The 22,004-nt window shown below is 36.6% G+C and overlaps 1 protein-coding gene across 5 annotated transcripts in view; it reads right to left on the bottom strand.

Annotated features, from left to right (window-relative positions):
- The window catches only part of TBC1D12 (TBC1 domain family member 12), a 45,262-nt gene that overhangs the window by 9,666 nt on the left and 13,592 nt on the right, over positions 1-22,004 (bottom strand). Inside the window, exons 1-7 of one of the 5 annotated variants that reach the window (XM_074874925.1) lie at positions 11,763-13,778; positions 11,266-11,322; positions 4,575-4,690; positions 2,516-2,598; positions 1,638-1,755; positions 1,183-1,289; positions 441-521 (exon numbers count right to left, since the gene is read on the bottom strand). In XM_074874925.1, coding sequence (XP_074731026.1) covers positions 441-521; positions 1,183-1,289; positions 1,638-1,755; positions 2,516-2,598; positions 4,575-4,690; positions 11,266-11,322; positions 11,763-11,828 — 628 coding nt within the window. In that variant the 5' untranslated portion in view covers positions 11,829-13,778. Of the gene's footprint in view, positions 1-440; positions 522-1,182; positions 1,290-1,637; positions 1,756-2,515; positions 2,599-4,574; positions 4,691-11,265; positions 11,323-11,762; positions 13,779-16,792; positions 16,836-17,908; positions 18,033-22,004 lie in introns of those variants that run through there. The other 4 variants (XM_074874926.1, XM_074874924.1, XM_074874923.1 and 1 more) reach the window with 4 other exon arrangements.

Below are 22,004 nucleotides of genomic sequence, written 5' to 3'. Positions count from 1 at the left end.
GAAATGTGTAATGTTACACATTCTTCACCTCTCAGTTCCACAGTCAAAAAAAATCTAATTTTTTCTTTCCCAAAAGTGTGGAAGGGATACTAACTTAACCATCTAAGCAGAGCTAAGCAATAGTACCTACTGTAATTTAGTTTCCCATTTCTTCTTTTTGTATTTCCTCTAAAGTTTTCATGACAGCTTAGTCCTGTTATTTCAGGAATTCAGAGGAAAACACATTCATTTGAAAGTGAACTAGCACATGCAATATTTTGATGCATCTTTTATTGATACAATAAATAATGTTAAGCCCCTCACTCGCTGACTTGTTACAAGAACACAAACATTTAAGTAGGGAATGACCCAGAGCTCTTTTAACAAGTATTCCTAATGCCACAATTGCAGCTGAACTTGTGAGACTCCCTGGGTTTGTAAGAGTGACTTTCAGATCTCACCTTCTATGTCGTTCTCAGAACTTGTCTCACTGAAGCTTTTCCATCGTTCCTTAGCTCTTGACAAGAAGATTTCATAAAGTTCTGCAAGAAAACAAAACAAAAACAAAAAAAGGAAGAGATAAGAAAAGCACCCATTCAAACCAAAAGCACACTAAATATTCTTGGCTTTGATTTTGTTGCTTGGTTTCATCTTAACCACTGGGGGCGGGGGGATAATCTATTAGATGGTAACCACTAACCACTGCAGTACCACTATACACAGTTTTATAACACGCACTGTATTATGCTTTCTTCTGTGGTGAACATGCAAATTACAAGAGGGAAATCATGTCTTAAATAATTCAGATTTTTATTTTTGTGAATGGGTTAGAACAATTCCAGTTCATCAAAATAGTAAGTTATGAAATAAAGCAATTCCCCTTTACACCCCCTTGAGAAAGCAAAGTTACAAATTCTCAATTTTAAACATAAAATTATTTTTTGGGGGGGAGCATCATCTAAACTCTTACTAGACTAAAATGTTTTTGTAAGTAGCTTTTGAACCTTGTTTCCATAATTTACCAGGTTATGATGTCTAATTGTAAAAAAACACCTGTTCCTAAGGTTGCAAAATACAGTTTTTCAAAAAGCAAATACGTTTTTTTTATATATGTGTATATATATGTTTTTAACAGAAGTTTAAATTTTTCTTTGTAAATAACCAACTTAATTTTGCATTAAAATACTATCTGTTAAGGCATACCAGGAGTGATATTTAATTCGTTTCCCACAGCTAGACTCCAAACCTTCCCACGTACGCTTGGGGGTAGTCCCTGCCACCACAGCTCTCGAACTCTTCGTGTAGCACGCCTAGGATAGAGAAGGCAGGGGGGTGGTGCGGGGGGGAAGAAAAGGCACATATTACACATCTTGTTTTCTAAAATCATTGGTCAGCTTGCAAGCAAAATACCATACTATTTCCCAAATCAATACTCAAGGATCTCTGATTATGCTAAAGCCACATTAAAAAAACAAACTCAAAACATTAAGCTCCCAGAAAGCACATTTCATGTTGCTTTCTAATGACTTCTCACTGTAACATGGCAACAAAAACTGACTTCTTGACAAAGGAGAAGGAAAATAAGGTATGTGGGTCCTCTGTCTCCAGAGGAGAAACAAGCCAGCCTTGCCTCATTTACATAACAGAACTTTACTTACATGCCTTCCCAGTTAGGCAGTATTTCATTGACCCAAATCACCATAGCACTAGCAATATTCTCTTCTTGCTTGAAACGCTCTCTCATTATTTTTTTCCTTTTATGTGCTTCTTTAATTTCTGTTAAGCATAACGTGTTATAGTTCTGTATTAGTGTATATAAATTATTAAGTAAATAATTCAGCTATTACCTAATTATTTAGAAGATGTCTGAAAGATCAAGAGTAAATTGCAGTTGCACATGAGCTAGCTGGTATTATTTCTGTTGACTGTAGGTATATTTCTCAGGAAACTTTTAAATTTAAGCTAAGTTATTCAAATACACAGCGATTTAGACAAGTAAAAATCTTGCTAAAAAAATCATAGCACTCTTTTCTGCAGTACACAGATTGACTAAAAAGCAAGCACATCAGTGCTGTTTTTCCTGTAATGAATTTCACACCATATTCTACTAAAACCTTACTTATTAGACTAATCAGCAATAACTGTAGATAAAAATATTATTCAGAAGTGCAATTCTACATCCACTTTAAAAAATTATTCAAATTTTACTGAAACTTCCACCTAGAAGGATCATGTATTTTCTTTTCTGGAAAGCGGACCTAAAGATACGAGACATAGCCACAATGCTGAACAAGAGAGGAATAGTCTGTCTTCTGTTAAAAAAGGATCATTATTAATCCCTCTTATTAAAAAGGTGGTGGAATAAGAAAACACTTTGATAATTGAGTTCTGTTTTAAACTGTGTGCACATATGTACCAGACTAAGCTAGATATTAAACACAGTTGTTCTTTACTGTACCCTACTAGTCTACAAGTCAGAAACTATTTTTGCTATACAGTTAAAAAGAATTATAGTGATTACTGGCAGTTAACATACCTCTTTTTTTTGCTTCTGCCACCATCTCATCATATTCTTGTCGGTGACGTAAAGCCTCCTCCACTGATTTGGCAGGAAGATTTCTGAAAACAAGTTGTTCCTGAATTCAATACACACAAATGACATTCGGAACCATTTCAAAACAGGTTTTAATTTGGCTTCTCTCTAAGGTGAGCTTTGGCCTTGTCACAGTACCAGTGTTTCAGTAACAGCAATAGACAACTACCAGATGTTTACTGCTTCTGTTTATTAGTTCTCTTATAGCTTCCCCCAAAGCAGAGTTATTAGATTTGTTGAACATCTGGAATGATGCTCAAATGAAGTTTGCATGAAGTGACAATAGGGAAATACTGATATTCCATATAGTTATTTATTCCAATGCATTTCTGCACAGGCATATTTCAATCCTTAAACATACCTGCATATCAATACTCCAATTGTTTATATGAAACCTATGATGACCTATTTTCAATAAAAGGTAAAAGGTTTTTATTCATTATGGTTAGCCTTTTAAAACTCCCACAGAAGACAGCTTTACCAAAGGTAAAAATAATAGATCCCCACTTATGTCAGCTAAAACTAAGGAAGCTTGCTGCAGTATTACAACTTCACCAGCTTAAAATGTGTTTGGTTTTTGGCTGCATAGTGATCCCCTGAATTGCCAAGCACACACTTCCCTTGACCACCCAGACTCATTCCAAAACAAATCAGAACACAATGTTTGGTCTCAGTCTCTTACCCAATCTCTAGTCTGCTGTGGTTCAAAATAGAAATAAGACAGTTGTGTCATTTTAATATACAAAAAAAAAGTTTTCCATCTCCTCTTATACAAGCAGAAAAGATCACTTTATTAATATTTCCAATGAAAGTGAGAGCAGAATATATTTTCAAGGATGAGACTGTGGCACCACATTACACACTTGGGATGGCACTCCAATTTGAAACAGGTGGAAATATCATCTGTAAAAAACATACTTACCTTGTGAATTGTGATATTTTGAAAGTACAGAAAAGCATCAGCAAACCAGTTACTGCATATCTTACTCCCCACCATACAGCAAAAGAAATAATGCATTTACAAAAAAATAATCATAGCAATCCATACCTCCATTCAGATTATTTCTGTTTTAGCACTGAATGGGCTTATATACCACTAGAGAATATCAAAGGAAACACTGTAGGTTTTATTTTCCATTTCCTAATTGGAACCAATTAGAGCAAACATTTAACAGTGCCATCACAAGCTTTCTCAAGGTGCAATTTGAAAGTTTTGCTCCATTTGCTTTCCTGCAGCATGTGTTCCTAGTCAGCTAGTCCTCCTCTTTCCTTCAAATTGCTGAAGACACTATAGCTGACAATACTGATCAATTTATTACCCATTTCTCATTACTATTCTTATTTGTACTTAATGCATTTTTTGTTGCATCTTCACCTGCCATTTCCTTGCCTTCAGCTGTAGTTTTAAGGAGCCGTGAAAACATAACTGGAACAGGGGCAAGGAACAGTTTCAGTGAATACTATCACCTTGGTACCAACAAAACAGTTAACTGTACTTGCCAGATGTAAAATGAGCATTCAGCATTTGTGACAGGAAGAAATTTCTTGTGTTTCAAAGGCGATTCTTCCCACCCCTGCTATTAGTTTTTCTAAAACACTTCTCTGGTAAGCCAAGTCCAGGTTTGCTGAATTGACAGCTGCCAGTTACGTCTTCCCAACTGGTCTAGGAAATTAAGTTTCCAGAATAGGGGATGGAGAAGAGAGCATGCACTGAGACAGCAGTGAAGAAATCCATAAGAGTCTTCAGGAATTTTCCTAATTAAGGATGGTTACAACACTATCACAGGCAGCTGTGATATACAGTAGATAACAGACTGGTGGCCCCATTACAGCAAGAAAGAATTTGTCCCATTGACTATAATATACTTAAGGTTCTTCTGGAGGTATTTGTTAGGCTGTTATCTGTGATGGAATGATACTTTTGTGTAAGACTTGTAAAGTTTAGCTCATCAGAAGTATATGTAACAAATCATCATCAGTTCCACAGCAGAATCATACTTACGCTGGTCGATCCTCCAGAATCAAAGCAGTAGTTGAAAGTGGTTCAAATTCAATATTTTTACGTCTTGCTGATGGGGGTGGAGGTTTATACATTCTTCCTGTCCGTGCTTCATACTCCTAAACAACATTATTGATAAAAATTAAATTTCAACTTTCAGCCTCACTTCTAACTAGTAAGCATAACATTACTTCTTTAACACTTACTAAATAATGTTAAGACAGATAATATTAAATAATTTAAGACAGCGAGGAGCTAACATTACAAGTTGAAATTGTTTATAGCAAGACAGTGCAGCTTCCCAGGACTGCTAAGTAAAGACAGCTTCTTGTAGCAACTTAATGTTTGATCTATTCTAGTTCAATATTACTACTGAGCATCCAAGGATCAGTTACTTAGGAAATCTGCATAATCTTCCCAAACTAATTAGTGTGCAAGTATATTTAAGTAATATGTGAAGTTGACCGAAAAACCCCACCACCGCCAAAAACCACTAGCTAAGAACCTGTGCTTCTTCCCACAACTTCCCTTTAGATTCTAGCCACCCTTAAGATCCGGTACTCCTCACGTTTCTGAAGCCTTTAACAAAAACATCAAACCCACATTATCCAGAACTACCTACACTATACTCGGTGGCAATATAACAGTATTTATCATTACAAGTCTGTTTCATGTAATTCCTCTCTCAGAGGTTAAAACAGGCAATCTACTTAGAAATAAATATTTAACAGACTTTAATACACAGAAGATTCTGAGGAAGAAAGAATCACATTCCTTTTTCCACAAGAGCAACTCAGCAAAACAGAAATATAAGGAAAAAGGCTAAAAGCCTTTAGGAAAAAGGCTAGACAGAGCCAGATGTGAATTTCAAATCTCACATTCTCTTTTTCCCCCCCTCTGTAAATAACAATTTACTGCCAAGTTACTGGGAAACCCATTCCTACAATCCAGCAAATCTTAAAAGGTTATCTGTGAGACTTTCAACTTATTCCCAAACCAAGTTAGCTTGTGGGTTCACACTCTCCTTAGGCATGAAGGCTAAATACTAGTTTCTCTGCAAGTCTTCCACATACTGGAATTCAACCATAGAATACTAAGAGCTGAAAAATCATATTTTTAAGAGAACAAATTCAAGGTACTTTAGTAATGTACTTTCACAGATCACACAGCTCTATGAAGCACAGCCAAGTGAGCTCTAACTTGTACAAGCTTTTTTTTTTTATATAAAGACAGTTTGTTCTTGTACATTTCTTGCTTTAATAATTCTGTAAGTAAATTCAGTCTCAAACATATTTTGGTTAATCTAGGTCACCAAAAATAAAAGATTGATCAATTACTAATTAGGTCATGCATCTTCCCAATCAAACATAAGTCTTCTCTAGAAACTGCTCCCAAATGAATTTCACACCTAATACGCAGCTTCTTTACACAATATTTCTCCCACAGGCTTTACATGTTCAGTGTTCATTGACAGCACTATAGAAACAGAGCTGACAACTTTAAAGCTATTATATACCTTAATAGTTCAGTAGACAGTTGAAGTCCATAAAGTTAAATAGGAAAAGACCTTTTACAAATGCGACAATGCAGCCTCAGATTTCCAGAAAAGGCACAAAGTGTTTTCCCAGTACTAAAATGGCTTAAAGGTTTGTGCTCAACAGCCTCCTTACCCTACCCATTTTAATGATCTGTAACAAAATTTCTGTTCTTCCACATTGGCCATAATATATTAAGTGATCCAAAAAGTATAACCTTGATGTCATGTTAATCTCATCTCAAGAGGATGTTATCACAGAATCACTGAGGTTGGAATGGACCACTTGAGATCATCTAGTCCAGCTCCCCTGCTCAAAGCAAGGCCAACTACAGCAGGTTGCACAGGGCCTTGTTCAGCCAGATTTTTAATACCACCAAGGATGGAGACTCCACTCTTGCTAGACAGAGGCTACAGCACCTGGTATTCCCAAGAGGTTTCCCATACAACTACTAACCAGGCTCAACCTGTTAACTTCATAGATCAGAGGAGATCATGTGTGTTCACAGTTCACAGCCATATGCATTATACGCCACTATACTGAGGAGTTATCTGGACTTCTTGTCCTTCTACTTTGTGGGAATCAGAACAATAGTTTAACTGATGAGAACGGGTGATTGCACCTCCACCAAACAAGCTGAAGAATGGTTTTGAAACATTCTCAATATCTTTTGAAGTGGTTTCCACCTCCCTACTCTCCCCCCAAAGTCTTCAGCTATCCTTTCAGCTATCCACCTTTTAACCACTGTATCATACTCTGCCCCATAGCAGCGTACCAAATAACTAATTTTGTTAGTGCCCTGGAAAGACAAGCACAAATCTACAGCAACCAGCCTACTATTTCAACTAGAGGAGAAGCTCTGTTGCTTTTCTGTCTTCAAAAAAAGCCCAAATATGCACCTTGTAAAGAAAAAGAGCAAGCTATCATCATGTTTGCTATCATCATTTATACATACGTTCTCACTAAAAACCTAATTCTTTGTGAACACAATGACAAAGTTACTAGCCAACCATTCTTAACTACAACTTAGTTCTAAATATTTCTAAGTCTCTGGCCAAGAATAGTGTTTATACAAATTTCCTAGAACATATTCCTGTCCTGAAGGGTAATTCCCAAGACAACTTCTGATTGAAAATAATATGCATCCAACATCATTTGGCACATTCTAACAAGTATCTTGAACAACTGGATATATAGGATTGGTAGAGTTTTGTTGTATTCACACAAGCACGAGAAAAATCAGAAAACCAACATTTACTATGAGAACGAATCTACTTATTCTTAAGCCTAGAATTATTTAATTCCACCTAAAACCAAAGACAGTATAGACACTCCTGCCATGCTTTATACCTCAGAATACCCCAAGCACATTCTTAAGATAGGAACGTATCCTGTGATAGCACCCAGAGATCAGCATCCAGGCTGCAGTACAGTAGCAATGCCATCCCTCATATTCTTGGTAGAAGTTCTGATTTAGTTTCACATTTTCCAGTACTTTGTAACAGGAGCCACAAAATCAAGTTCATGTAGTAGTCAGAGATGAGGAAGCTCAAATGATACCAACCTTTTCAACATTCCTACGCACCTAATTTGTATTCAAGTTAAATAAAAAAGCACTCAAGATAGACATTAGAAATGAAGCCACTCTCACCTTTTTATTACAAGCAACAGATGTGAATGGTGCTAGTGCTCCTGGCTGTTGTACATGCTAAGAACTGATACACTATTTCTAAAGCAACAGAGGAAAAAAGAAAAAACCTTCAAACCTTCAACAGGGAGAAAAGCAGAACTCATCACCCAACTGTGCTTCTGGAAGTAAATACACTTTATGAACAGTTGTTTTTTGCAAGAAAAGAACACAAGAACACATGAACAGAGAGGGGAAAACCGTAAGAGTTACTAGGAAGAGTCAAAGCAGAGACCAAAATAGCTGCAGGCTCAAACTATCACGGCTGCACATTCCCCAAGATTACATATATTCCAAAGTATCACAACTTCCCAATGGAAGATGCTTCTTCCTCAAGAAGCCTATGCTCTGGGCAACTTATGTGAAGATTAGATCCCAGAACCATCAGACATGCACTGAACTCACTAGTTTGTGCAACTAAAATATCCATTCTTTTCTGGAATATTTTGTATGACTAGATGTAAAGAATCCAATAGCCTTAACCATGCATTTGATGCAGAATCTAAAATTCTTGGCATGGGATAAAAAGCTTGAGCTGACATAGAATTTAACTTCAAAAGATGTGAGCTAATACTCTTCCATAACAAGGCAAAAATACAATTTAAAGTCAAATGCTTAACATGCAGGGCACATGGCAGAGGATAGAACAGTTGACAGCTAAGATTGAGGACCATGTAAGACCTGTTTATGTAAAAAAAAAATTTGGAATCACATGTATTGTTTCAGTATCTTAGAGAATGTTGTTTAAAAATTCTTTATTGCAGCATATCTGGTATTCATTGAAGGTTATGGAACATTTCACAATCCCAAACTAAAGAAGAACATATCTCGGCTTGAATAGAAAGTAAGAGTAGGTATCTCCTATGAAGACTGGAACCACATTCTCTCATCTACTGTCAATAATTAACCTGTTAGCAGGCTAAAAGCATGCTTCTCTTGAAAAACACTGTGACAATATAGTTAAGGGCACTTTGATATGTGGAGGGACTTGCATTTCTGGTATTTATTCCTACAGAAATACAGATAAGCCTATTAACCTACAGACAGGTAACAGGTAAATGGGGCTGGGAAGAGAGTCTTTTGCTTATAAACTGCCTTTGTGCTTAAGAAGATAAAGATATCCCAAACTGTATCTTCTTAACAAAAAAAAAACCCAAACAAAAAAACCCAAACGAACCCACCAAAAATACCCTGTTGTTTTAAACAAAAAGAAAACTAAACCTGCAGGGGTCTTTATTGCCTGCAACTTTTTGCTATCTACATGGAAAACACACAAAACTGAAGTTTCTTTCATCCTTCCTCAAAAGAACTGTATAGGACTGCTAGACCACTCAGAGCTATTTTAGAGATCTCTGAACACTACTGGATTGCACTGTGTAGCATATGTATAATTGCCCATAGCTGCTTCTTTCAGCATCTAAGCAAACTACCTTACAGAAAGGAAAACCAGCTGCATCACAGCATTCCAAAAGCATTAGTTGACCTTAAGAAGGGTATGCCTGTGGGGATAGAGTATTTAACTAAGCATGCACGTAATGATTCCATTTTAGAAGACAGATTTGTATCTACAGTGCCCAAACTATAGAGCTTTAAAGGAATAAATATTGACCATGAAACTTAACATGCATCTTGCTGGGATGAATTTTGATCTATCTAGGATCCAACAACAAAAGCTGAACTCCTGGAAAGAGTAATAAAAACCTTGGATTACAAGGATTATGAAAGTCCTCACAGTCCTGAAAGTACCAATTATAGATTAAGCACCACAGATCCAATTAATGTGTTAGGTATGCTGGAGGAAAAAGTGACCAGATAACTGAAGTTGTCTGACCAGGCAACACTGAATTAATTTTCAATATCTTATGGATTGCCTCTATTTAAAGTAGATATCAAGGCATAGTAATACTCCAATTAAACAAAGCATGCACTCTGTGTGTGATAGTTTCTTTTAACATGCTTTACTCCCCCCAAATTCTAAGCCTAATACTGAAACAGGTTTTACTCAATCATTACTTCTGTTGAGGAAACGGGGATTGCCATATATTCCCCGCTACACACACGTGTAACTCTGTGAAGCAGATGAGCCTCTAAAAACATCTGTATGATTATTTTCACAATGTTGTACAGCTAACTAGAAATACCATCAGAAAGATTATTTCCCTTCATTTCAAGCAGGGTTGATCATCCAAGAATGGAAGCACTAATAGAATTGCTTAGGAGGGCACCCACCTACATCACCTTAATGAAATGAATAGAAAATTTATGTAAGAAGAATTTCTGCTAATGCATAAGGATTCCCTCCTATGTCATCATATGTGTGTGTCCCAGGTTAAACATTAAAATTGCTGAGCTAGCACTGGTTACAAGGTGATTATAAACAAAAAAGCGCTGACAGCAAGAGTAGACATCACTGAAAAATTCTGAGTTGTAAACTAGACATTTTCCTAGAACTAAGAACAGCAGATGCTATCAGGACATACAGAACAGTACATTCTTTCCTAATTTGCAGGCAATATAGGAAGAACCTATATCAAAGGAGGGAAAAATACTAATCTTCATATAGCACAAGAGAACAACCAGACAGAAGAGTTTCTAGGTCAACCTTCCAAACCATCCATCTTCAATTGTTCATTTACTTTATTTTTTCCTCAACTGGAAAGTTGCATCAAGTTTCATCTTTTGTTGTTTACAAAATATCATGAAGCCGTGGGCTTTGGGCTCAATAAAGAAGAGTTGAGAGTGGCTGGACCATGTAACATAAACCATAGGCATCACGTATCAACTAGCAGTTACATTACTGCTCTATTTCACAATGCCACAGTAACAAATCCACAGAACTAAAAAGCCAACTTGTACTATTCTTGTTTAACAGTGTGGGATTACATAAAGTTTTCAAAATAACACACATGCATTGGACCAATTTCAGAAGGATATCAGTCACAGCAAATCGAAGACATAACATATGATAAAAGTTTCAACAGCTACACTTTTCTAAGTTTCCAATTTCATATTGAAATAGTGATTAAAAGCATCTGGAGTTCTGAAGTGCCACTGTTAATAGTTTGTGTGAATTAGTGACTGGACAAAAAAAAAGATTCTAGGATGTCAATTTTCAAAGCTAATACAAGGTCTTCAAAAATATTACAAATTAAGCCTTTTAACAACTTTTACCATTAAGCAAGGAGGCACAGCAAACAAATTACTGTCAAACTCTAGCATTACCTATTTCCTGCTATTCAAGATCATGCAATATAAACAACAACAACAACACTCTAATTGCTTTAAGTTGTTAGTCAGATTCACATGTGAAGTTTCTTTATTTTACTAATGATACTTAATGAGTTGATGGTTAGTGCCAAATATTCATGCTACTGTGAAAATGTGATGTTTGTTCTATTTTAATGAGTGCTACATAGTCCCATGCATGGCATTGAATACAACTAAGAAAAAAAATATATATTAAATTTCATACCCCTGCGTTTAATAGACTGAGAGCAGATATTGACGCAAGACTGCCAGAACTGTCATCCTAATGAGAAAAACAGAAGCAAAGCCTTAGTGAATAAATGAAGAAAAAGACCATTACAATATAGCAACATGCAAGCCAAAATTTAAATTCACATGTAGAGTATTTATACTCTATGTTTGAAGAAACATAGATGTGTCTGTTCTGCCTTCTTCTCCGGCCCTCAAAATACACAAAAACACATACAAAGACTTCCCACTTGTGCAAGATGCGTATAGACATCTATTAGACTATTTTTCTGTTTTAATTGAAGTTTTATATTTTCTACAATCAGCACCTTTGCCCAAAGGGAGATCTTTTTCCATGGCACTTCTCAGGTGCATGACAAAAGATATTCCCTGATACACCCTAGGTGTATCAGGGTATATCAGGTCTCTCCCTAGGTCCATATCACCCATAAAAGTTACACTTATTTAAACATTAGCCTTGGAAGATACACTGACCTTGGAAGACTCACACAAGAAAACAGAAACTGCTCTGAAAATGAACCTTGAAGACCTTGCTTTCATTCAGTTCATCTTGGACTGCATCTCACACCCAACTAGATCTTTGCTTATAAGCTAGTTAGCTTTAAAGCTTAAAATGAACACTCAAAAATAGAACTTGCACTGTGGAGAAAGGGAAAAGAAACATAACTGGACTTGGATAAGCATTTGTCAAGAAACAAAATACTAGGGTAACTTTCAAACAGAACTTTGTCATTCAGTGTTTGGGTTTTACTATTTAACCTGAGAGGGCAGAAAATGTCATTAAATAGCACAGCGACTTAAGAGTGAGCATTTAAGTCCCCCACCTTCCCCTCCCCATGTTATAATTAGTATTTCTAAATTGAAAGCTCAAAAGTGGACTACACCTCAATGTCACCAGTGACTTGATGAGAACAAAGATACATTTGTAAGGCTTTGAGAAACAGTCACTTAAATTCAAAGCAAGATTCTAAGCAGCAATCTGAAATGCCTCATACCACTTTGCAGCAAGGCAATCAGGCAAAAGCATGCCTGACTACAGAAGACCCTGTACAACCACAGCTCCGCAGGTTTCCATTCAGAAGTCAAAGCTGTTTTTCTAATGAAGAAGCCAAATTTAAAGACAGTGTGGGGCAGGGGGGAGGGGGGAAAGACACAGACATTACTTTTAAGCATTGGATTACAGCGCCTGGAAGAAGCTTCAGAAGGATAAGGCTTATATTAAAAAACAAACAAACAAAACACACCTTTTAAAAAGTTCATGAAAAACAGCATCTTTACCACCTGAATCTTTTTGCTAACTCCTATCATTTTGGAACTTGATACAGCCTGCCTAGATGATGATTTTGCTAATGCAGCACCTCAAGCTCACCAGCACAAGGCTGCTTAACCTGCAAAAGCTTACTTCTTAAAAGAAGAAAAAACAATTATTTTTACCTGTGTCATCCTTTGCTAAAGAAATTCAAAGGCCCAATAGAGAAGGAGGCATCACATCAAAAAGAGGATCGAGAAGACCAAAAAAAAAAAAAAAAAATCTAGTGTCCCATCGAACCAAAAGAAGTTTATAATTTTTATTACCTCAAGATTGTTTCTATATTCTTTGTTTCCCCAAAGCTCAGCAACTTCCAAGGACAGAAATGAAAACATGTATAATGCTTTCTTTTTCAAGCTTTAGGAAGAGAAAGTTTGCTTCAATACTCTTCACAGTTGACCTCAAAGACTTCTTTTTAAAAAAAAAAAAAACAAAACAAAAACCCAGCAATCAGAAGAATTAACAATCAGCAGAGTTAACACCTCTGTAGTATTTTCAAAACATCAATCCCATGCTTACTATAAAGTACTCCCCTGAAGATGCATTTGTAACACTAACATAGCACTGACACCATGAGAGGTTCTTGACAAGTTTTCCTTGTCAAGGCAGCTGGGTAAACCCTGGTACTAGGAGCTGAACTGTATTTTCTGTCCTTTACACAAACAAAAGGAGGCATTTGTCTCACTGAAATCCTACCAGTTTCATTACCATTTTACTGACAAGATAATCATTGCAAAATTTTAAAAAGCTGTGGAATGTCTTTGTTTTACCTCTAGCATAGCATTTTACTGACTACATGTGTGACGAAAAGATGAGGGACATTTCTTCAGTGTCTGACCACTACAGTGTCTACAAGGAAAACCATCACAGACTTCTCACTGCTGCTAGTAGACAAATTGTTACTCAGGTGTTACATGTTCCTTGCAAGACTCAATACCCCCATTTATTGTCTGTCCTGGTTTCACGGCAGTTTGTTACCAATGTAATACTACCCTATATCTGCTAAACAGGCAGAAGTCTTGCCCTTTCTCTTCTCTCCAGTAGTAGGTGCAAGACAAGGCAACGTGACCTCTAAGTAACAAACTGCTTAAGTACCACTCCTATGAAAAAGCATCCAGCACTGTATTTACCTACTTCTCTGAGATATTCAGTCCTCAGATTTGTTGACAAACATGCCATATACACTTAGTGTGTCAGATTTAAATAGAAAAAAACCTTTTTTTTCTTCTCCCCCTCCCCATTTAAGGCTACTACTGACAGTACTTTGTTAAAACTGCTGATAAAGTGAATTAGGTGGATGTTTTACTTTTATCTTGCAATGTGTATTTCCATATTTTGAGTTCACTTTAATTCAGATGTATTAAGAAAAAAATCACCATACTGCTTTAAACAAATTAATTTTAAAAGTATTCAAGACTGCTTTAATAAAAAACAAGAGAAACTTAATGAGTCAATATTCAGAATCATTTTGACCATAGATTAAAAGCTCTTTTTTTTTTAACTATAAGCACAAAAAATGAAATTGTGCTTGCATTTTTAAACAAAACTTGGACTTCAGTCAATACACACCAAAACGTTACACGTCAGTCTACAAGCTGGTTTCTGCTTTAAATGCTTCTCTATTAAAATATTTCAGCAGTCTAATTTAAAGCAGATTTCTGTACAGACAAAAAGAATTTACTAGCCTGATCATTAATGACCAAATACTTCTTATAATAGCCAGTTTTATTAGCTGCAGTTCATGAAAAAAGGCACACTTCCTAAAACCGTCAAATGCATTTGACATTTGCAGTCCTAAGGAGTTGCTATTTTTCCTTTTTAAAGAACAGTGAAGGAAGGAAGCCCAGAGGAGGGAGATGTCCAGCAAAAGAGTTGGCCTCAATCACATCCTGCAGCTCTAAATCCAAGGAGAGTAGAGCGTGCCAGCAGCTGCGAGTGGGGAGATGCAGCTGCCAAGAACTTTCAACCTCTGACCCAGTTCAAGCTAGAGCATCTTGCCCAAAGCATGCTGATGGCAGCACAGCTGCAGGGGACTCTGCCATCTCCCCAGCCAGAGAAGCCCTGCAGGCTGTTTTTCGACACAAATATTTTTCTTCTTCTACATATGCTAAAAAATTTACAAAGAAATTATTTACAGTAATATTCATTAGACAGTCTCTAAAGGCAGAGCTGGCTAACGTTGCTGTCTGAAAAATGTCTGAAACAGCACCCCAAATTAAGTTTCCAGATTTTCTTGGAAGTTATTCAAGATACTAGAATCACTACCTGACTTCGCCACAGAGGCATCTATAGGAATGTCTAGTTGATAGACAGTGACTAGGAGCCACAAGCATTCATTTAAATCTAATTATCAATTTGCTACATCATCCTTACCAAAACAAAGATAACAAAGGAGGCTTCTATCAGCGAGGATGGAAACAGGGCATGAGAGCTCTACCACCCTTTTGACTATAAATCTACAATGATGCTTTTTTTTTTTTCCCTTGTTTTACTAACAGGAAAGTCCTTTAGGCTTTGCGATATTGCCATAAACCTTTGATAGAAGTATCACCCTTACCCAAAAGACTTCCTCGTCCTATTAATTACAAAGTTTTCCTGTTGTGAGTTAATTCTTCCTGCAAAAGGGCTTCTTAAGATCTCATTTTTCATCTGAAGGACGCTGACTCATTACTGAGTTTCCTCAACCAAGGGTTTATTCACACCCTCCAAAAGCTGGCCACTGGCATCAGTAAAGTCACAGAACTTTGTGTTCAACCATGCAGAATGCCATAGCTGTTCAGGAATGGCAAGATTTGTTGCTAATAATAAAACTACCATAAACTCCCTCACAGACAACTGGCCTACAGCTTAAGCCCATTCTGCCTGCATAGTTTTACACTTAGAAGCTCATTTTACAATAGCTGGTAAACAGAAAGTAGCCATTGTTTTGACCACAGGTGGCTAAAAAAATTGGGAAAAAATGCAGGTTTTGTATTCCAGATCACACTTGATCCCTTGACTTCAGTTTAGAAAGTCAATGTGAAAGTTTGTAGAGTCACTCCATGTTCGATATGAAGTATTCTACCAGGCTCAGAGAATTACTTGTGAACAGAACATATTAAGCTTTAATCATATTTCTATCAACTTCTTAAAGGGTTCATAACTGTATTCTTGCCTTTATTCTTTTCACTCATTTCCTGTAAGAGTGAGAAATTTAGTCTAGGGACTTTCAGTCAGCCATTCAAAAGTGAAGATACTATTTTCCACGGATTTTCAATAACTAGGTGCGGCTATAATCACATTCTAACCCACTGCCAGTTTAGCAAATTTGAACATTTTTGAGAAAAGAAACCAACTAGCTTTTCTTCAAAGGCATATGCACAAGGAGGTATATTGTAAATTTTAAACACACATGCAAGACATCTGACATGTTAAATATGGAGCCATCAGGGTTACCTCTCAATTTACGAATCAAGTTCTCAGGTATTGTAGATCTAACACTGTGCAGAGTATACTGTCAATCTGTATCCCCCTTTGATAACTGTGTATCCTGTGTATCTTAGCTCATGATGCTTTATCTAAAGACCATTCATGCTTTATCTAAAAGCTAAAAATATTAGCTATTACTGACACTTTACTCAAGATTATATAAATCCAACAGTGACCCTAATCTGGCAACCATAACAACACAAACCACATGACTAGTGACTAGGACCAACTCAATCACATTTAAAGACAATACATTGTTTTAATATATTTGCTTTTTTGCCACTTTGGAGAAGTTAAAAAAATGGGAACACTACAGTTTAAAAGAAAAGCAGTCACTGAGGGACAACAGGATAAGAAAGTAAGACTATTTCTGCAGATTATGACTTGGTCTCCAGAACAAACATCTTCATTACTAGAAAATTGGAAGCAGATGACTGGTAGCATTGTGCACATTCTCCATTTCTCAGGACAGAAGAGACATCTGGATTTTTACCACAGTATTTTCATAGCACAAGGCCAACAGCATTCATCTGCAAGTAAACTAAGCAAGAACACTTGCCCTCTCCCACCCAAAAAGTGAAAGCATTTAAATATGGAAAATTGTATTTGAAAATGTTGAAAAAGCACCCAGTTTACTTCAGAGTAAATAGTACTTGCTGCAATCACATCACTTTTCTACATCATTCCATTGTGTGACCAGTCCCATTACAAGTTCTTCAAAAAGAACCTCTTGTTTTTCACTTTAGTTGCTCCCAAAAGGCCCTCTTCACCACGAAGCTCTTTCTAGAAGATGGCTGAACACTGCTTCATTCACAGCCATTTGCACCTGTCAAACACATCAGCTTATATGGAATTTAAGAAAGGAGACAAAGTAGCTCTCGAGAGATTCAAGTTACTGTTTTCACTAACACAAGGGACATACACATTTCTTGTATCAACAAATCTTTCAACTTCAGGATTGCATGTTAACATGAAGTTAATGATACATTACCAATTCTCATCTTTAAAGACTATACCATTTTATTATTATTTTATCAAAGACAGACTCCAGAGGAACAAATATATGGAAGTGCAACTTGGTATCAGGGGAAGCAAATCAGAATTACCTTTCTGTAGTATCCCAGTAACTCCAAAACAAGTTCAATTTACAGTGCTATTTTGAAACAAAAAGACTTTTGATCTCACTCAAGGTATAAGTGAAACAAGATTACACGTTTCAGATTCTAAGCAATTTGTCACAAGTTACCCAGATGGTAAATCTTCCAGGTAAGGACTAGGGAAAGATGAGTTAGATTGAAAACAAAAAACACCCACACCAAAAAAACCCCACTGTTTTGTAACACTAGACTATCAAAGAATGCTTTAAGAGGATAAATTCTACTAGATTAATACCTAGTTTGAAGAAAAACTGAATATACAAGTATGACTATGGTTTTATTGCACAAAACAGGCAAAAGTAACTCAGAACTGAACTTCATAAAGGAAGCCTAGAGTATTTCACAATCACTTTGCCATTAAAAAAAATTGTAGCATATCATGTTAAATATTGCAAAATTTTACAGGAAATAAATATAAGTTTTGGTGTTCTGACCTAAACAGCTTAAATGCTTTTTGAACATGTATCACTTTTTTATAAGCACTGAGATGTACTGAAGAATGTATTAATCATAAAACTCACACTCCTTCACAGTAACTACTATTCTTTAGACAAAGCTCCAAAAGAGTCTTCCCAGAGCACTCTATGATTGTATAGTAACAACATCATGATAACAGCAGAGAACTGCAATATCCATGCATTAATTTTTACAAGTTTTGTATCTAGAGTTGCATGATGTTTACTCACCTGCTGAATGATTTTGGAATCTTTTGGAAGGTTTTCCCTGGGTGGGACTTTTCCAAACAACTTCCAACCAGGAGCACTTTGGACAGCAGGTTTGAGTTCCTTCGTCCTTTTAGTGAAAAAGTTTCTGAAAAGAGAGGAGAGTTTTCTTTTTGTTTATTATAAGCATATAAACAAAGTATATTTGTAGTCACTTAACATTTCTTTAAACCAAGTTCACCACTGGAGAGATTTACTGCTCAGCAAATGCATAGTGTTCTACCTTAGCTTTCTCTTATACTTTAAAATAATTAACTTGAAGTGGAGCAGCTTTCATCACAGGTGCTTTGATTCTAATATATTTGTATTTAACACTCAGTTTTACCTCTAATTCTAAGCTACTTTATGCAGTATCAGAGCTCCTTTAGTAATACCAGACACTCTCTTAAATGTAAGTTAGCAGCATGCAACAGGTCTCAGGCTTTTGTTTGGGGTTTGTTTTAGTGTATCTTATGCAGATATTTGGAGACTGAAAAGAAAACAGCTGGAAATCACTGTGTAACTTACAGATTTCAAAAAGAAATGGTGAACTTCTATTAACATTTTCTGCAATCCTCTCACCTCCAATTTTCATGACATGGTCTAGAAAACTAGGGAAGATGCACACAGCTTCAGTTTAGCAGATAACCTTTGCCAGTGCCTAAAGCAATTACACTCAAACAGGCAGATGACTGCATTGCTCTATTAATTCTTAGAAAGCAAATCATCACAAGATCATATTAGCAACCATTTGTCTAAATACATGGCTGTACTATTTGACTCCAAATCACAGGCTCCCACACAGCATGCTATGTATGAGTTATTCTGAATATTGGAAAGTTACTTTCTTATGAAAAACACAGACGGATTAAAAGTTAAGTAATCTGTAAGGTTACTTCTTAGGATGCTCACAAGCTGACCTCTGAGCAAACAGAATACGAAGCACTTTTATTGGAAGATGTTTTTGTGTAGTGCTAACTAGCTAACATTGTACTTTCATGCTCTTCCCCTGGAAAGAGATCCCCAGATTTAATCTTCACTTAGAGCATTTGCTGTATTTTAAAATACATTTCTTTCTCAAATTGAATGCATTCGTGTTTGTGCACAGAAAAGTCTCTTGGCTTTGCCCAGATAGACGTAGCATGATTCAACAACCACAATCTGAGAAATGCACAGTCGCTCTTAAATTCCAGTGCTGTCAGGGTCTCTGACCATGCAGCATAGATTTACAATTAGCAACTGTTGGTGTTTGTAAGACATTGTATAGCTTTCAAATACAAACTATCTTTTCAGTTCCCAGAATGTTTTTTGTTATTTGGGAAACAAGCAAATGCCTGTCACAAAAATCCCTTCTGTGCAAGTCTGCGTGAATGGACTCTACAGATACTTGTGTGTAGCTGAAGATCTAGCCACCAGAAAACAGCAAGCTGGAGAGAGAAGTAGATGCTGATAAAACATGAAAGTCTCCCAAGAACTGGTAAGCTCAAGACTAGCAGTCCTGAAGAATCCAGAAGAACCATGAAACTCAGAACACCAAGATTCTGCTCACTGTGTCCAAGGTCACCAGCACACACTACCATCAACAACACCTTGCTAAAAAAAAAAAAAAAAAAAAAGGAAGAAGACTGAAGACTGCATTCAAGAAAGCAGCAGCTGCTATAGGCAGACAGGGACTGTGGGATTACATGCACACCTGATGAAAGAGAGCACCTTGAGAGATTTTTCTTTTGAATGTTCACATAGAAGCTGCTGGTACATCAATACCTCTGTGGAGGTCTCCCAGCTGTTGTTCCAGCCCAGTAACTGAGTAAGCATGTTTGGAAATAATTGCTTGCACTGTATGAATAGTTACCTGTCATTAATGGAATCAAGCTGTTGCTGCTGTTAATAGCTTAATTAGTACAAGGTGTTCTAGTTGGTTGTGATCTATGCATCCCACAACTCTGTCCCCATCAGGGAAACTTGCAATATCTTAGTCCCTTCCTGTGGAAGAAAAGTAAGCACCCAGAACACCAAACTAGCAGTTTCTGACACATGACCTGAAAGGAGGGGCTGATGAAAAAGCCCAGCCATGGTACCAACATCTTTAAAAGACACTGTCCTCAGTCAATCCCAGGACTATATACTATTAGTGAAATGAACAGGTCCATCCATAAAAGAAAAAAAAAAAAGTAAAATGTGTACTTACATAAGTAACAAAGACTCATTTCACAAGTACAGGACACCTTTCACAGTGCTTTACATTGTCTTCAGGAGGGAAGGAGGAGTGTTCAAAGAATCATCACAAAAACAAGACAAAGTATTCTAAAGACCAACATGTCACTAAATACTACACTACAGCCTTGACCTTAAATCTGCAACTACTGCAAGCAGCTGTATTTGAACTTAAATGGAAGAGGTTTTTTTCCCCCAAAGGCAGGTATGCAGGAAGATACACTCTGGAGTATGAAATACAAAACAGTTCATGCATCCTATCTTTATGGATACCCATAACCATCCAGTCTCTGCACATACTATGGAATACCACCAGGATTACCTAGCAGTTCAGCTTCACTGCTTCTAGCACTTGTGGAAGCTAAAAAGATGTATGTATGCCTTTAACATTGATGGTAATCTGTCACTGTATCAAAGCTGTTTGATGATTAACCAGGAAGCTGGTAGATTTAAAAAGGAAAAACATGTAAACACACAGAAGACTTAAATATTTCTGTACAAAATATTTAAGGATGCTCAAGGCTCTTACAAAATTTGATTTTTTTAAAATTTTTTTTAAACAAATATAATATTAAAAACAAACCTTCCAGAACATAATCCCCACCATAATGAATCTTGAGGGGGGGTGGGGTGGTGCTTAATATTCTTTGGTGTACTGAATTAAGCAAAGGCTTGTTTCGCTTTCTATGAATGTGTAAGTGAAAATACACAATTTTACTTTTATTGGGTAGATATTCATTGAAGTCTGTTTCTTGCGAAGGCAAAAATTTGGTCAAACTTTATATCATGTCAGAATAAACCTCACATAAGAATTCTAATCCAAGAGAAATTAATGGGAGGTTTACAAATAAGCTTTGCTGAGAATGGAAGGACACGTTTAATACATTGTTTTGGCAGCTAACAGTATCACATCTGATGTGTTGTTGACAACAAGTACAGCCTTACAAAAGCCCTGTTAAGGAACAGCATCTGTGAATGCTTACAAGTTGCATTCACTGAATTGCAGGAAGTATACTAGATTTGATATATTTGTTGCTGCTTAGAATATTCATGAGTTTCACTGATCCCAGGAAAAGTCATCCATTGAGATGGACTGAAAAGTCAATAGCATTTTAGTACAGAATCTCAAAATCCACTTGAAAACTCCAGAATTCCTTAAAAAGAAGCCTACACTTTAAAACTGAATAATGATTTCTGTTGAAAGGATCTGTGGGATAGAAGTATTAAATTAGTTCATTGAATTAAGCTCTAGTTTACAAAAACCCAGTGGAAAAGTTGCAAGTTTTTTTCCCTGCTAGTTTTATGTAACCACACTGGAACGCATGTTAACACTCTCAAATGACACTCAAAAATGTTGCAGTAGCTGCACTGAAGAGGTTGAAAAATAACTGAAGCACCACAGAATAAGAAGCCCTCACTGACACATACCAAGACATCTATTCCTAACATTGTTTGGATTACACTACACAAAAACCTATGGGCTCTCATGATCACACAACTACAACAGCTGTAGTAACAGCTACAAGGAGTAGTTTTCTTCCTTAACAACATTGCTTCAACTACTCCTGCTTGTGCCCACAGCACACTGCAAGAGTTTCACCATACTGATAGTACAGCAATTCAAAGATGTTAACCATTTCCACAGGTGACATTAATGTGATGTTCTAGTAATGTAATTGCTTGTTTCCACTTCACTTCTGCTTTTCAAATCACGTTTTTCTCGCTGTTTAAGATAAATTGGTGAAGTCTATATGCAGTTAGAACTAAGTCTCAGAAGGGGATAGGCGGAACGTGATTATTTTAATGGGATAATTCAAAATGCTGCACTGTGTTAGACAACAAATAACTGTGGACATCCCTGGAAAGC

Source organism: Strix uralensis, chromosome 7 (assembly GCF_047716275.1).
Source record: "Strix uralensis isolate ZFMK-TIS-50842 chromosome 7, bStrUra1, whole genome shotgun sequence".
Lineage (NCBI taxonomy): Eukaryota > Metazoa > Chordata > Aves > Strigiformes > Strigidae > Strix > Strix uralensis.
The sequence above is the reverse complement of the archived record's forward strand: the minus strand, read 5'-3'. Positions and strand labels throughout refer to the sequence as shown.